General features: G+C 33.9%; 1 protein-coding gene and 1 long non-coding RNA gene across 2 annotated transcripts; both read left to right on the forward strand.

The window, feature by feature from the left end:
* The first annotated feature begins 3,532 nt into the window (after positions 1–3,532).
* Positions 3,533–7,420, forward strand: LOC107823079 (uncharacterized). The gene is made up of 2 exons (XR_001656555.2): positions 3,533–6,164; positions 6,288–7,420. It is a non-coding gene; the product is annotated as an uncharacterized LOC107823079 (long non-coding RNA).
* Positions 7,421–12,028: 4,608 nt separating this feature from the next.
* Positions 12,029–14,870, forward strand: LOC107823086 (putative UDP-arabinopyranose mutase 2). The gene is made up of 4 exons (XM_016649686.2): positions 12,029–12,403; positions 13,544–13,794; positions 13,983–14,151; positions 14,338–14,870. Exons 1-4 carry the CDS (start codon positions 12,092–12,094, stop codon positions 14,683–14,685), a joined length of 1,080 nt encoding a protein of 359 aa, XP_016505172.1. The 5' UTR covers positions 12,029–12,091; the 3' UTR covers positions 14,686–14,870.
* The last annotated feature ends 1,575 nt before the right edge of the window (positions 14,871–16,445 follow it).

A 16,445-nucleotide genomic window follows, 5' to 3' on the forward strand; every position in this document is an offset into this window, starting at 1 on the left:
AATATTTACCCTCAAATCTAAGTTTTGATAGGTTACTTACCTCGAACAAGCCAAATCAAATACCAAGCAAGCAAATCAATATTCTAGAAATGCCATCCAACGCGAACTGACCTTCGAACGGCCTAAAACTAGCCAAAAGCAACTCAAAATATCAAATAATGCTAAAAGAAATAAACCCAAACGATAAAGGTCAAAGTTTTAATCAAATACTCAAAGTCAACAAAAAAGTCAAACCGGGATCGTATCTCGGAACCCGACAAAATTCACAAATTCCGATAACCCATTCGAATTCGAGTACAACCATACTAATTTTACTCAAATTCGACTCTGAATCGATGTTCAAAACTCAATAGTTCGCTTTAGGAAGGTTTAGACAAAAACCCCCAATTCTCTTTTAAAATCATCAATCAAATACTAAAATCATAGATGGAATCATAGAATATAATCAAACCGAATAAAAAATACTTACCCCAATCCATGTGGTAAAAATCTTCTCCAATATCGTCCAAAATTGAGCTCTAAATCCCAAAATGTGATGAAATAACCAAGCCCTCGATATATATAAAAGTTTGCCCAGGGAAGTCGCACCTACAACTAAATGCCTGATTTTGCAGAACCACACGTGCGGCCCTCAATCTCGCTCTGCGAAAACACCTCAACTCAGCACTTGTCGCTTCTGCGATAATAAATCCGCTTCTACGGTCGCACCTCTGCCCTCAGGGGACCGCACCTGCGGACGCGCAGATGCGCCCAGGTCCCCGCACATGTGGCTTCTCGCCCAGCAGGACATATTCACTTAATGTGATAAAACGTTAGTATCTGCAGACTCGCTTCTGCATCCAAACTTCGGCATATGCGGTTGCACCAACACTAGAAAGTTCTTCAGCAATGCAATACGAAACGAAAAGATCTAAAACCACCCCGAAACGCGCTCGTGCCTCTCGGGACCCTGTCCGAACATACTCACAAGTCCCAAAACATAACATGGACCTACTCGAAGCCTCAATTCACACATGCAACATCAAAACCACAAATCACATCTCAAATCAAACTTAATGAACTTTTAATTTTCAAAACTCATGCTAAACCACATCAAATCAACTCGAAATTACCTCAAATTTTGCACACAAATTAAAAAGGGAAAAGGCCCAAAAATGACCTTGTGGTATTCGAAATGGATCAATTATAACCCCCGTTTAAATTTGAATCCAAAAATGACCATGCCGTTATAAAATGGGTCTAACTAATAATGCCCTTGTGTTATTCAAAATGGATCAATAATGCCCTGTAATTTTTTTTAAAAAAAATACTTTTAAAAACTGAAAAATATATATTCTGTAAAAACTAGAAAAAGAAAGGAATTTGCAAAATATATATTTTTAAGTCTTTTCAGTTTTTTTAAAGTATTTGTTTTATAAAAACTGAAAAAAAAATATTTTTTAAAAAAACTGGAAAAAAAAACTCTCCTAAAGCAGTGGACTACATATGCATTAGTTTTAAAAAAATAAAAATATTTTGCAATTTTTTTTTTCAATTTGACGGTTCAATATTTTTTCGATTTATTTTTATAAAATAAAAAATCTACCATAATTATTGGTACAGTTATAGGTTTATATAAAAACATACGGTTTTATTAAAAAAAACCTAAAAATCGGTTCAGCACGTTAAATAATGGGTCTAATACTGCTATTTTCCTCAGTCAGTAATGATTAGGGGTGTAAATGAATATTTAAAAGCCGACTAAACCGACATAATCGTACCGTGCCGAACCGATTTTTAGTTTTTTTTAATAAAACCGTATGTTTTTATATAAATCTATAATTGTACCGATAATTCTGGTAGATTTTTTATTTTATAAAAATAAACCGAAAAAATATTTAAGAACCGACTAAACCGACATAATCGTACCGTGCCGAACCGATTTTTAGTTTTTTTAAATAAAATCGTATGTTTTTATATAAATCTATAACTGTACCGATAATTATGGTAGATTTTTTATTTTATAAAAATAAATCGAAAAAATATTGAACCGTCAAATTGAAAAAAAAAATATTTTGCAAAATATTTTTATTTTTTTAAAACTAATGCATATGTAGTCCACTGCTTTAGGAGAGTTTTATTTTTCTAGTTTTTTAAAAAAATATTTTTTTTCCAGTTTTTACAAAATAAATACTTTAAAAAAACTGAAAAGACTTAAAAATATATATTTTGCAAATTCCTTTCTTTTGCTAATTTTTACAGAATATATATTTTTCGGTTTTTAAAAGCATTTTAAAAAAAAAAATTCAGGGCATTATTGATCCATTTTGAATAACACAGGAGCATTATTAGACCCATTTTATAACGGCAGGGTCATTTTTGGATTCAAATTTAAACGGGGGTTATAATTGATCCATTTCGAATACCACAAGGTCATTTTTGGACCTTTTTCCAATTAAAAATGACATAAAGAACCTATTCCAATTCCTGAAACCACAATCCAAATCCGATAATCCCGAAGTCAACTTCGGATCAAACCTATGAACTTTTCAAACTTTTAAATTGGCAACTTTTGCCAATTAGCGCCAAAATCTTCTAGAAATATCCAAATGCAAATCCGTGAATACGCCCAAGTCTGAAATCACCATCCGGACCCAATGGAACCATCAAAACTCCGATTCGGGATAAAATACCCAAAAATCAAACTTTGTCAACTCTTCCAACTTAAAGCTTCTAAATTTATAATCATTCTTCTAAATCAATTTAGAATCACCCGACAACTAAAACCGACGATACACATAAGTCATAATACAACATACAAAGCTAATCATGCCTTCGAACCATCAAATAGAATGCAAATGCTCAAAATGACTGGTCAGATCGTTACATATAGATTATTGCAGATGCAAGAAAAAGTTAAACATGAACATGATAGATCACCTAGATCCACTTAGTCTGCACAGATATTTCTATAGCAATCCCATTATTGAAATTTGAAGGATAAATACAAGGAGATTCTGAAGGATGTTTGGAGGCTAGCACCCTTATATTTATTTTGGATGTTTTTGAGAAGGGTAAAGAATGTTCAAAAGTTGAAACACCTAAACAAAAGATCAAGAACTCTATTTTTCGTTTTATTTTAATTAGACTCTGATTTACAATCTAATAATGTTGTGTATAGAGCCAATCACTTGAAAATTGGAATACCATACCAGCCGAAAAACTCAAGAGAATGAATTTAGATTGACTTACAAATTTAATAAGTTATATTATTAGTTGACTTTAAATTCTTAAATATTAGTTAAAAGTTTAAATATTACAATTTTGTTAAACTTAGATTTTCTTTTTTAAAGAATTAATTTAGTAGAACGTAAAGATAAGCACATTCCATGAGATAATGTGAAATGAGGTATTTCCCACACGATTTCGACTTTTGTTTTCTTCTTTAATTAAATTTTTTATTTTTGTCTTCTTCTTTTTTTGGTGAAAATAATTTTTTTTATTGATCACCACGAACCCAACTTACAGTGTGCCTTCAAAACAAAACAAAACTGAGAAGATTTAGCCCCTACAGCTAAGCTTCTCCTATATGCATATTCTTGCTATCTGTAAAGTTCTTTTATCTATTCTCTAGCCTTGTTATATTGTACTCTATTTACACTTTCAATTGTGCTATATTTACAATCTTGCTTCAACTGTTTTATCATCTCCTGTGGATGAGGAACCCTTAGTTGCCATAACGCTTCATTCCTAGCCTTCCAGATTCCATAGACAAGTGCTGCTAGTACAGCCATAATAAAGGATCTATTCACTCTTCCCTTCACATTTCTCATGATTCTTCTCCATAAGCCTAGCATCTCTGTGTTTCTCACACTTATTTTCAACCACTAGAGGATTTCAGTTAGGTATATCTTAGAGAATTGGCACTCAAACATTAGGTGCTCTACTGATTCAGGTAAGCTCTCGCATAAAAGGCATGTAATATCTTGGCATATTCCCATTATACTCAGCCTCTCTCTTGTCTGTAGTTTCTTGTGAACAACCAACCAGCGGATGAGTCTATGTTTGGGTATATTCATATTGTTCTACACCCATCTACTCTTAGACCATCTTGGTGCATTCCTTTTAAGCCAGCTATATCCCCCACCAATTGGTGTATTTAGCAGTGCAAGTTAGCCATCCATTCTGGATATACCCAGTTTCCAACTTATCTCTCATTATGTAGATTTTTTTCCAGTACCAACATAAGTCCTGAGGCTGTCTATATTCCCACCAATCCCTCCCCTTCAGGTACACATGATCAACACATTTTACCCACAAGTTGTCTTCTTTCTTTGCTATATCCTATACATATTTTTCAATTGTAGTTTCATTCCATTTTACATAGTCTCTGATCCCCAATCCTCCTTTCTTTTTATGTCTAGTAACCACATCCCATGCCACTAGAGGTGTTCTATTTGTTTCTACTTTACCATTCCAAAGGAAGTTCCAACAGATTGCTGCAATTCTCTTCATCACCAGTTTTGGAAGAATGAAGATCGATGCCCAGTATATGTGTACATGCATGAGTACTGAGTTAATAAGTTGCACCCTGCCTGCATAAGACAAATTTCTTGTCCCCATCCTCTAATTCTACTAGTTATGTTTTGTGCCAATAAATCACAATCTGTTGCTGATATCTTTCTTGCTAATATTGTGACTCCTAAGTATCTGAATGGAAGTGCCCCTTCTTGTATCCTGTTAATTCACATAAGTCCTCTAAGCATGACTCCTCCATATTAGCATTGAAAATATTTGACTTATCAACATTAGTGTATAGCCCTGATGAGTGAGAGAAACTTTTCAGGCCCCTAAGCATCAATATGACTGAATGGAAGTCTCCTATGCTAAATAATAGCACATCATCAACAAAACATAAGTGGTTGAGATGCAGGCTTTTATATTTTGTATGATAGTGGAATCCTTCCTGATTAGCTACAACCTTCATAATCCTAGTGAAGTACTCCATGCATATTATAAACAATAATGGAGATATGGGATCCCTTTGTCTCAATCCTCTTTTGCCTATGATTTTCCCATACATTCCTCCATTTAGAGCCAGTGTATATTGTGTTGAAGTGATGCAAACCATTATCTATCTTATAAATCTTTCAAGAAAATTAAGAGCATATAGCATTTCTTGAACAAACTCCCACTCAACAGTGTCATAATCCTTCATGATATCTACTTTAATGAGGCAACTTTTTGTAGAATTCTTTCTATTGTACAATCTCACTAAGTCTTGGCATATAAGTATATTCTGCACAATGGTTCTATTTGCCACAAATGCACCCTGGTTATGTGATATGACTGTAGGAAGTACTTCCTTGAGTCTGTTGCATAGCATCTTAGAAATTATCTTATAGACTGTGTTGCAGTAGGCTATTGGTCTGTATTCACTTACTGACTCTGCATGGTTGCTTTTAGGTATGAGAGTAATGGTTGTGTTGTTCATTATCTTCAACAATTTACCATTGTCAAAAAATTCCAACACTGCATCACATATATCTTTCCCTACTATCTCCCAGTTGTCTTTAAAAAATTGACTTACATATTCATTAGGACCTGGGGATTTATCTCCTAGTATTGCCCATAAGGCTTATTTAACCTCTTTTTATGTGAAGTCATCCTCCAGCATGCTTCTTTATGCCACTGATACTATTGCTCCTTTCCTGACCAAATTGCTATTGACATGAACTCTTTGTGTAGCTTTTGTTCCCAGCAACTCTTTGTAATAATCCAGAAAAGCTATTGCAATCTCTTCTATTTCTGTTTTTGTTTCTCCCTTGTCATTTCTAATATTAAACACTCTTGTTGCATTCCTTCTGCTCTTCATGTAATTGTGGAGGTATTTTGTATTTTGGTCACCTCCCTGAAGCCATTGTGCTTTGCTTTTTTGTTGTAAATATAATTCCCTTGCCTTGTTCCACCTCTTGCACTCATGAATTAGCTTGCGTTCCTCCTCTAACAGTGCCATGTTCTGTGGATCCTGCTGTATATTGCTTTGACATGCCATCAGATGTCTCATTGCTTCTTCTGCTCTCATTTCAACATTGCTAAATCTTGTTCTATTTAACTCTTGCAAGGCTTTAAGGCTTTTTTCAAGTTATTCAACTTGCCAACTAACTGGAACATCTTTGTACCTGGTAATGATGTAGTCTAGTTGCTCTGCACTTTCTGTTTGTACTCAGGGACAAGTTTCCATATATTAAAATACTTGAATGATCTTGTATTATTCTGACTACCTTTATCCCATTTTATGATTGCAGGACAATGGTCATACAACCCCTCATTCATAAAATGAACCTCTGATGCCGGCAGTTGAGTAAGCCAGTCTATATTGGTCAACACTATGTCAATCCTACTATACACTCTATCGGTCCCTTGTTGTTTGCTATTCCATGTATAGAAGGCTCCCGATGATTTTAATTCCTGCAATTCACATTGGTCTATACATTGTCTGAATTCCCTCATTTCTCTCACTATGGCTGCCCTTCCTATTCTCTCATTAGAATTGAGAATACAGTTAAAATCTCCCATGATTGCCCATGCTCATTGTATCTGGTTGTGTATATCTTCTATTTCTTTCCACGATGATCTTCTAAATACATGGTCATTGAAACCATACACCATAGTTGTACAAAATTCTTTACCTGTCCCTCCATGCTTTACTTCACAATGTATGAGTTGCTAGTGACTCTTCCAATGTTTACATCATATATTCTTGGATTCCAAAGTACCTAAATTCTACCTCCAGGGTGATGGGAAAAGTTAGTAACAAACAACCAATTCTCATAAAGATTAGGAGAAGTTGCAGTTGCTTTGTTCCTCTTAATCTTTGTCTCCAGCAGGCCAAACAAACCAACTTTAGCATTGTGCAGAAATAAGTGAACCTCTTTATGCTTTTTTGGTTTGTTTAAGCCTTTGGTGTTCCAAAATCCTATATTATCCATTGGTAGGGGGATGACCCCCACCCAGACTAGTCTAGGTCCAGCATCTACCGGTCCTCCCCCAAGGTGAGAAGTGCTGGCTTGTTCATCTCCATTTTGTGTATGATCCTGTGTTTTCGGATCGTTCGGAATATCAAAAGTGTTCCTTGTTGAGATAACTTGAGTTCTGAGGTCCATCCCCCCTTTCTCTATGGCACTACTTTGCTCAGTCACATTTCTATTTCCCTTTTCTCCGAATTGTTGCTATGCATATTGTTGTTGTACACCATGCCCAACCCCAGTATTTCCTTGTTGTTTCTCTGCTTCTTTTGGAGGAGCCACTGTTGTCTTCTGTTTCTCCTTGTCCTGCTTTGCTTTCCCTGGCTCTTCCTTGAACAACCCCAGTATGATTTTTGTCTTTCTAACCTTGAAGCATTTACAATATCGATGGAGCGTTATTTTTGTCTTTTAAACCTTTTTGATTGTGAAGTAAAAGTAGTCTCGCTTTGTTCGTTGGAATAAAATTAAAAATACAAAGAAAGAAATATATTGTTCAAATAAGAAAAAAATTTACATAATCATTTTACACAGTTGAAATAAGTAAAGGAGTTATCTATGTAAAATTTATTTGATTTTTAATTCCTAAATATTAGGAGTTTTTACATAAATCAAATAAGAAAAAAATTAATGACTAGAATTTTAGTTACTTTCTAAGTCTAGAATATTAGAAAAATAATTAAATTATAATATATCTAATGCGTAATATATTTTTAAAGAATAAAAAGGCGAACTACATTTTGCTAAGGGTTTTCGTACTTTAAATATAGCATAAATAAATATAGATATTGAACAATCTAATCTTACTAGTTATCTTAATAGCGGACAGACATAATTCCCAGGAAAAAGGTAAAACTCTAATTTTGTAAATGCTAAAGAATTAGCATAACAAAAGAAACAAATAGAAAAACATAAATTGAACAATTAATTCTTAAGGTTTAAAACTAAAGATCTATATTGAAGAATGAAGATGAGAAATACAAAAAGTTTAGCACTAATTACTCTAAGGAGTAAGGTCTAAAGATGAAGAGTGACTACGAGAATTGACGGAATGAGAGAATGAAGCTCTAAGGTGGCTTTATAAACCTAAGATTAAAATTATAATTTGGATAAAGCTCGTTGGGTTATCGGTTAAACAGTTAATATAATAGGGCAAATCGAGACCCGAATCGATAACCCAATAATCAAATAACATTAAATTATCGAATCATTGATCCAATACTCTGATACCGATAACCTAATATATATTTTTCGGTTCGAATTATCAATTTTACCTGATATATGCCAAGCCCTTTAACATACACTATTTCCAATGGCAATCAAAACTAAACTAATTATAAAATTTTGCTTGAAATTTATCTCTTGATAATTCATCAAAGTGTTCAATGGTGATAAGTCCAACGCATCAAGAGTGATCCTAGTGATCTAGATCCATAAAATGAATTTAAAAATATAACAATAACAAACAATTCTAGATCGAGGAGAACATTTTCTATTTCTCCCACGAAACCAAAAGGCTTACAAAACACTTTATGACATGTGAGGGAAGTGTAGAAGGCGTGGAATTAGGTTTGGAACAGTGAACATGGAAACACTACTGCTAAACTAATCTACGTGCAAATGTTGAGTGAAGAAATTGAAGAAAATCTACGTGCAGGCACGCTATTTTTCAAGTGACTATTTTTGCTGTCAAACCACGTTACCTTGCATGGCAGTATCCCTCCCTGTCCCTTCTCTTCACTGACATTATACCCCATGTTCCTTTTACTTAATTCTTGTTTTTTATTACTTTTTTTTATAACTGATAAAATTTGAAGGCCAAAAATTCGGTATATAATGAGTCTATTCTTTTTTCATTATTCATTTAAATATCAGGCTATCAACATTGGCGGATTCAGGATTTAAATTCTATGGGTTCAACCTTTAAGATTTTTAGCATTGAACTCATTATATTTTTGAAGTTATACAGGTTCAAATCTAATATTTGTTATAATTTTTTTAAAATTTTGCACATAAATTTATGCTCCGTATAGAAAGTTATGAATTTAATTGAACCCATTACGTATATATTACATACGTCCTTGAATACCAGACTTTAGCGTATAGGGTTCGAACTTATGACATACACCTAACCCCACATCACATGTTACGCTCTTTTGCATTTTTTCTTTTTTATTATTTTACTTTTGAGATGCAAAATAAAAAATACAGTAAGAAACATTCAAAATTAACGAATCAACATTTGCATATAATCACGAAACTAGTTTTATAAGTACTTATTATAGTTTTATTTTGCTTATGCATGGTTAGATAGGGCACCGAGCGTATACAATTGCAACATTTGCATATGCTGCAAAGATGCTTACGGGTTTCAGATTTTTACCGATTCGTTTCTAACCAAAATAATTTGCCGACAGGTCAACTAACATGTTCAGGTCATTATAAGCTACAAAATACTAAATAAATCTGTATAGAAAATGTTAAAAAAAGGTAACAGCACATGATTGTGAAGAGTGATATGGACTGATGACATTATTGTTTACTTACGACTAATGACCTGTACTACTATAGTGCTACTTTTATTTCAGATCTCATAGTTCTCACTTAATTTTTAAAAAAGGGATTAATTAATGCATGACAGTACTACCAAGGTCCTAGGATATGCTTTTCAAACAGCAATGGAATCTTCTTATCCCTTTCCCTTCTGTTCCTTCCCTCATGATTCTGCACTTCTCCTATCCTTGTCATGTTAAAAATAGATATGAGTATTATTCTTCCAAAATAAACAGTATTTGTGTTGCAAATAGTAATTTTGAATCCTACTCATCGGGTTCCAGAGCAAATATCGAACGGTATGATAACGGATTTTTTTTTGAAGGACCTAAAGATAAATAAAAAGGACTCCGTATTAGATCAACTTTTTCACTCTCGATTCTTGCAACTTGTAAGTTGACAGAAACTTGAAAGGGACTTCAATGAAACATGAAGAATCAAATTGCAAGCCAAACAAAGTAAGAACAAGTCTACCTTCTACTTTTCTTTCGTGACTTTCATCTTTCATATCGGTGGAGAAAATTGCAAAGTTGTGACCAGATTCTCAACACCTTTTCTTCGCTCCTACTTTTTAATTTCCAATTTTTTCTTTCTCACTTCTCTCTTAAAGAGAAATTTCTTTTTCAGTTTCAAATAGTCAAAGTCCAGATTTCATTACATTTTATTTTTATTTGGACGATGTTACAGAATAAAAGAAAAAGTGTGAATTACGCGATCTCGAAATCTCATGAACTCTTGAATATTTACAAATAGATTTAGATATTACGAAAATTTCAAAAATTTATGAAATATTCACAAAGGGATCAAACTTTCTCAAAGCCAACGTGATCAAGAGATGTTTTCCTTTTATGGACATCAAATGCATCATAAGGAAGTCGGCATCATTCTATGTTCAAGAAATACACTATTTAAGCCCTCGAATCACGAAAAAAAATTTCAAGAGAATAAACAGAATTATATCCTCAAATATTCATCAATAAAATTATTAATCTCTTAAAAAAAATATCATTATGAAAAATATTTCCTATCTCACATGATATTAAAAAAGGAAATTAAAATTTCTCTTGTTTTTATCTTATAATTTTCATTGAAATAATATTGAATAACGGTTCAAACTTCAATGGAGCGTTAATTAAGACGCACAACATCTATAGTTCCAATTCATTTTTCTTACGAATACTTCCAACTTATACGCTGTGCCAATATCTCATTGGCAAAATTCTCTCTATGGAAAAGGTAATTGAATTTTATCTAATCTCTATTACAGTGCTTTTTAGTAAAACTCAGTAGTACCAATATATATTCATAAACATAGCTGTAACATCAGTGTAGTGAAATTACGGGCATAATTAACAAGTAACAACATTGTCTTTTGCACTCTCTGCCTATATTAATAAAATACTCAAAAATAATGCTCGATATTTACACTAGATTGAACAATACTTTAACCTTCAGAGTCATATATTATAATTATAATAATACATACATATCACTTCTAAGTTCTAACCATGGTTTAACTTAGAAAAACATGTCTTCTTGTATTTATCCGTTTAGACTAATTTAGAGTAAATATTGGGACCCAATACGTTCTTTTTCAAAGCATAGCTCCATAGTTTTCGTTAATTAAGCTGTAAACGTTACAATTCTCACTCTTGCAAGTCATCAGAAGCTGAAAAGGAAATTCAGTGAAACGTGTAAAACGAAATATGACCAAGTCGAAACTTCTACTTTTCTTTCGTGACCTATCTTTCAATTTGTAGAGAAAAAGGGTAAGTTTGACCTGTTAGTCTTATTTACTGGAGTTCATTTACTATTAATAAAATGGCTAGTAGGAGCACTACTTTAGGAACAAATGGAGCTTTGCCCTTTAATTATATTTTACATCTTTAATAATTTTTAACTCTGATTTTTATTACTTGTTAAAATTTTCCAGATGAAGGTCAGAGTGTGAATATCAGGAGAAGGGTAACCCAACTAAGGAGGGGGTAGGTTAGGACTTAGGAGCGTTTGAAATTGAAACTCCAGTATTCTTTTTTGGCAGTTTCAAGTTAATTAATTTCAAACTTTATTAGTACATCTTTTTCGACTAGGCGAGGTTAGAAAATAAAAGTTTCAGAAAAACGGTTCGCTTGCACATTGTACTGATAAATATTTACCATCTCAAATAATGAAGTTAAAATTTATCTGTTGATAAATAAAATATTAAAATTTAGAGAAAGTAATGCAACTTAAATTAAGACATACTTCCTACTTTTAAATCTCTGTCAAGATCTCACAAATTTTCACCTTAGTAAATAAATAAATTCCATCCAATCTAAACAAACAAAAAAGACTTATTTTTTAATCTTAACTTAGTAATAGTAAGTACATTCATAAGCTTCCCCGAAACATCGGTACGTAGGAATCTAGTCACAATTAACAACTTGTCTTTTGGACAGTTAATCTCCCTATATAAATAGGACACAGCTTCACAATTTCCGTTACTCAGCTCCAAAAACCTCACAACTCTCTCAAATTCATCAGATTGAGAGGCCATGGCCACCCCAACACCATTGTTGAAAGATGAGCTTGATATAGTGATACCCACAATCAGGAATCTTGATTTCCTTGAGATGTGGAGACCTTTTTTTCAACCATACCATTTAATCATTGTACAAGATGGTGACCCTTCTAAGACCATTAATGTCCCTGAAGGATTTGATTATGAGCTTTATAATAGGAATGATATTAACAGGATTCTTGGTCCTAAAGCTTCTTGTATCTCTTTCAAAGACTCTGCTTGTCGCTGCTTTGGTTACATGGTTTCCAAGAAGAAGTATATCTACACCATTGATGATGATTGCTTTGTGAGTATACTGCAAATTTCCTCTTTTGCCCTTCTTGTACCTTTTTTTTTGTGCTGGAAAAATAGGATCTTGATGAATTTTTGGGGTTTAAGATCCAGTTTTTAGAGGATTTGTTATTTACTTAGGTAAGGGTATGGACGTCCACACTACCCTCCCCTAACCCCACATGTGGTATTTCACTGGTTTGTTGTATTTGTTTATATAGATATCTTCAACTGAATGACATTGAATATACTTTTATTTGGACAAGAAATTTAAGGTCCAATTAAGTGTATCTTGCTGATCTGTTGTTATATATCATGTCTGCAGACCCTTTGATGTATAAGTAGCAATTTTTCATTCTTTAGGGAGTAGTATGTCTCTTAAGTATAGGGGATTCATTTAGCAGATCCGGGCTAGTTTGGAATTGAACTATTGTTGTTTGTTGATGTTAATTTATTAAGTGCTTCTTTTGTTAAAGTTTTCTATGGTCTTTGTGTGAAGATTTTAGCTGATCTATATGCCAAATGTGAAGTTAATTGGACTGCCAACTTATTTTAGGATACTGTTACTAGTTAAGATATGATCTTACTATTTTGCTGCATTAGCATCTGGTCTCGTTTTGCTGTAGTTTTACGGATAGATAGAGGTAGCTTGCCTTGGTGCATTTGTGCAAGACCTTTTTTACTTTCTTCATTCTCTTGTTATTTTCCTTCACCTTTCCTTTTAGGTTCATAAAGGTCGATGTTTTATGAGTTTTATATGTTCACTACTATTTGAGCCATCATGACACTTCCTACTTTGGACTTGAAGACCTTAATGTGAAAGCCTTTGCTGATCTGATGTTAAAAAAGGTCGTGATTCAATTTCACCGTGTAATTTGTAGCATTGCCAGGTCAATGATGAAATCCATTTCAATGGCCTTGATATATTTGGGATGATTTTCTAATGACGGAACCTTGGGTCTTATATAGGGCCATAGATATTATGTCACCCCTTTTTGACTAATTCATTCAATTATTTAATGCTTCTTGAATGGGTATGTTCTATTTGATCATCTTGTTATGATCCTATAATCGAAGAAAGTCTACCTTCAGTATCTAATGTTGTTTGGCATATAGCAATTAATTGCAATCGTGCTGAAGTGACGCTGATGTGCAGGTAGCCAAAGACCCATCTGGCAAAGATATCAATGCGCTCGAACAGCATATTAAGAACCTCCTTTGTCCATCTACCCCGCATTTCTTCAACACTCTGTATGATCCATACAGAGAGGGCGCAGATTTCGTTCGTGGATACCCTTTCAGTATGCGTGAAGGGGCTGCCACAGCTGTTTCTCATGGGCTTTGGCTCAACATCCCTGACTATGATGCACCCACACAACTTGTTAAGCCTCGTGAGAGGAACACCAGGCAAGTTCACTTTCCATAAGACAATAGTTGTAGAGCTTATCTGATTAGTCATAGTTGTAGCTCCTGGCTGCTTGCCATAAATAATTAGAGCATCCAAATTTTATAGTATTTGTAATGCTTATCTCTTTGGTCATTACTCAGAAAAATTCTATTGTCTAATTAATATCAATTTCTGTACTTGTCACCAGGTATGTAGATGCAGTTATGACCATTCCCAAAGGCACTTTATTTCCCATGTGTGGAATGAATTTGGCGTTCAACCGTGAGTTGATCGGACCTGCAATGTACTTTGGGCTCATGGGTGATGGTCAGCCAATTGGTCGTTACGACGATATGTGGGCTGGCTGGTGTACCAAGGTATTGTTTGTCTATATCTTTTCTATCATTATTTGTCTTTGTAAATAGAGCCCTTACTCATCTATGGTACCTTGAGACGTCTCATCTGTCTGTTGAGTTCTAATGTTTAAAATGGGAATTACTTAAGAGTGTCATTTTAATATCTAATGGACGAAGAAATCTGATATAGAATCATCAACATTGTAGGTGATATGTGACCACTTTGGCCTGGGAATCAAGACTGGTCTCCCCTACATTTGGCACAGCAAAGCAAGCAACCCTTTTGTTAACCTCAAAAAGGAGTACAAAGGCATCTACTGGCAAGAAGAGATCATCCCATTTTTCCAGACTGTAACCCTTCCTAAAGAGTGCACAACTGTCCAGCAGTGCTACATCGAGCTCGCGAAACAGGTGAAGGATAAGCTTTCCAACATAGATCCCTATTTCACAAAGCTAGCAGAAGCCATGACCACTTGGATCGAAGCCTGGGATGAGCTCAATCCTACTGGGGAAAACTTGGCTAAGCTATCCATCTCGGAAGGCAAGGCAAAGTAGATTGTTGGTCTTTTTTCTCTAACGGCCTAACAGATAGAGTTGGGCAGGCCTGAGTAACTTATTTATCTATTTTATTTTACATGTTTAATTTTGGTTGAGGATTGTATTCCGTTCTATGAGAGATTGTGTTATTTATTCGTTAGACTTATATTCTATAAAGTTGAGGCTATTTATTGCGAATAAAATGGGTTAATTGCTTTCTAACCCCTCTGCAGCTCCCATGTGATATCTTCTAAATTCGCATTTGCTACTGCTGCTCATTCCTTGTCAAGTAATCTAGATCATTGACATTGTACTGCTCCCCTGATTGAAAAAAGAAGAAGAAAGTATTGCTCTCCAGTTTGCAGCCCAGTTGATTTAAGTCCAGGATATCTGGATCAGTTTAAATCAGAGTACCAGACGATAGTTCGCTACGTATTTACCCTTCTAGTTCTAACTAATGAGCAGGAGTTTTGGTTGTAACTCAATCCTTTCTTTCTCTTTTTCCAATGGATCAGTCAATACCTAGAAAGGAAACCATCATAGTGTCCTCTATTATATCGCAAGTAACTGGTTTCTTTTGTCTGGGGAATCATGGTGGTCCAGTTGGTTGGTTACATAAACTTCTACTTTATTTGTGAGAATCCAGTCCCTTACCTTATAATCGCTCCTCTATTTCCTCTCCCATTCACCCAATGTATAATAAAACTAAAAAAGGTTTCTTATGTAATATCTTTAGACTATGAATCTTATTAGTTGCTGATAAAACACACTGCAAAACTGAAATACTTGCAGTAGATCCGTTGGGCTATTACTTCACCGGTACTTGAGAAGGACAGTCGTTTGATACACTAAACTCCCACTATGCTTGCTAGTTGAAAATAGTGGAATTACATTAGGTCTAGTATATATAGCCTTATTATATTTCTGGACGAGATCGTTTAATTCCACGGCTTGCAATGTATTACTAAGGCGGATCCAAGATTTGTTAACTATGGGTGCCACTGTATTTAATGCAAATATATTACTATTGAAGGAGATTAAATTAGGGTGTATGTTTAGTCAGTTTAATCCGTTTTTAGATTAATTCGGTTCGTTTCTATTCTATCCATTTTGAGTTCGTAAATAAATATGTGATCATTAAACCGAAAAAACTTTGTCCAATTCGATCTAATTCTCGTGATTCAAATTCTATTGAACTGTGTAGTTAAAACATAAAATAAAATTTTAAATTAGTAAATACACCCTTTGATCTACATATAGCTAGATTAATATTATGTCAATGGATGCCATCATTCTATAAGAATTTAAAAATCAAGAAAAAACGAGCATTAGATGGATAAAAGAGAAAATAACTAGAATCACATTTAAATAAAATATTGAAGATCTAAGACAAAAAGGGAGCAAATATATAATTCAATAAATAATAAAAATGAACTTGTACAAGAGAGGAAATAGAAAGATGAACAAATAAAAGATATTAACAAAAGGAGCAGAAAGAAAAGATAAAAGGGGAACAAAGTAACGACAAAAGGGCAATAAAAACTAGATTGTGCATCTAACGAGGGTCGATACTGAATCTTCGGTAATGGGAGTACAACACTTTAACCATAGCACCTTGAGCCAATTTATGACTTTGGGTGCCAATCTCAAATTATAACAGCTTCATTATGTAAAATACCTATACCTATATAAAATTTTACCCGAGCATCCGGGTGGTGTGAAACCCCCAATCCCCTACATATATCCGCCAAAATGAAGTAAACTAACTCCAACGTTTA

This window comes from Nicotiana tabacum, chromosome 9 (assembly GCF_000715075.1).
Source record: "Nicotiana tabacum cultivar K326 chromosome 9, ASM71507v2, whole genome shotgun sequence".
Classification (NCBI taxonomy): domain Eukaryota; kingdom Viridiplantae; phylum Streptophyta; class Magnoliopsida; order Solanales; family Solanaceae; genus Nicotiana; species Nicotiana tabacum.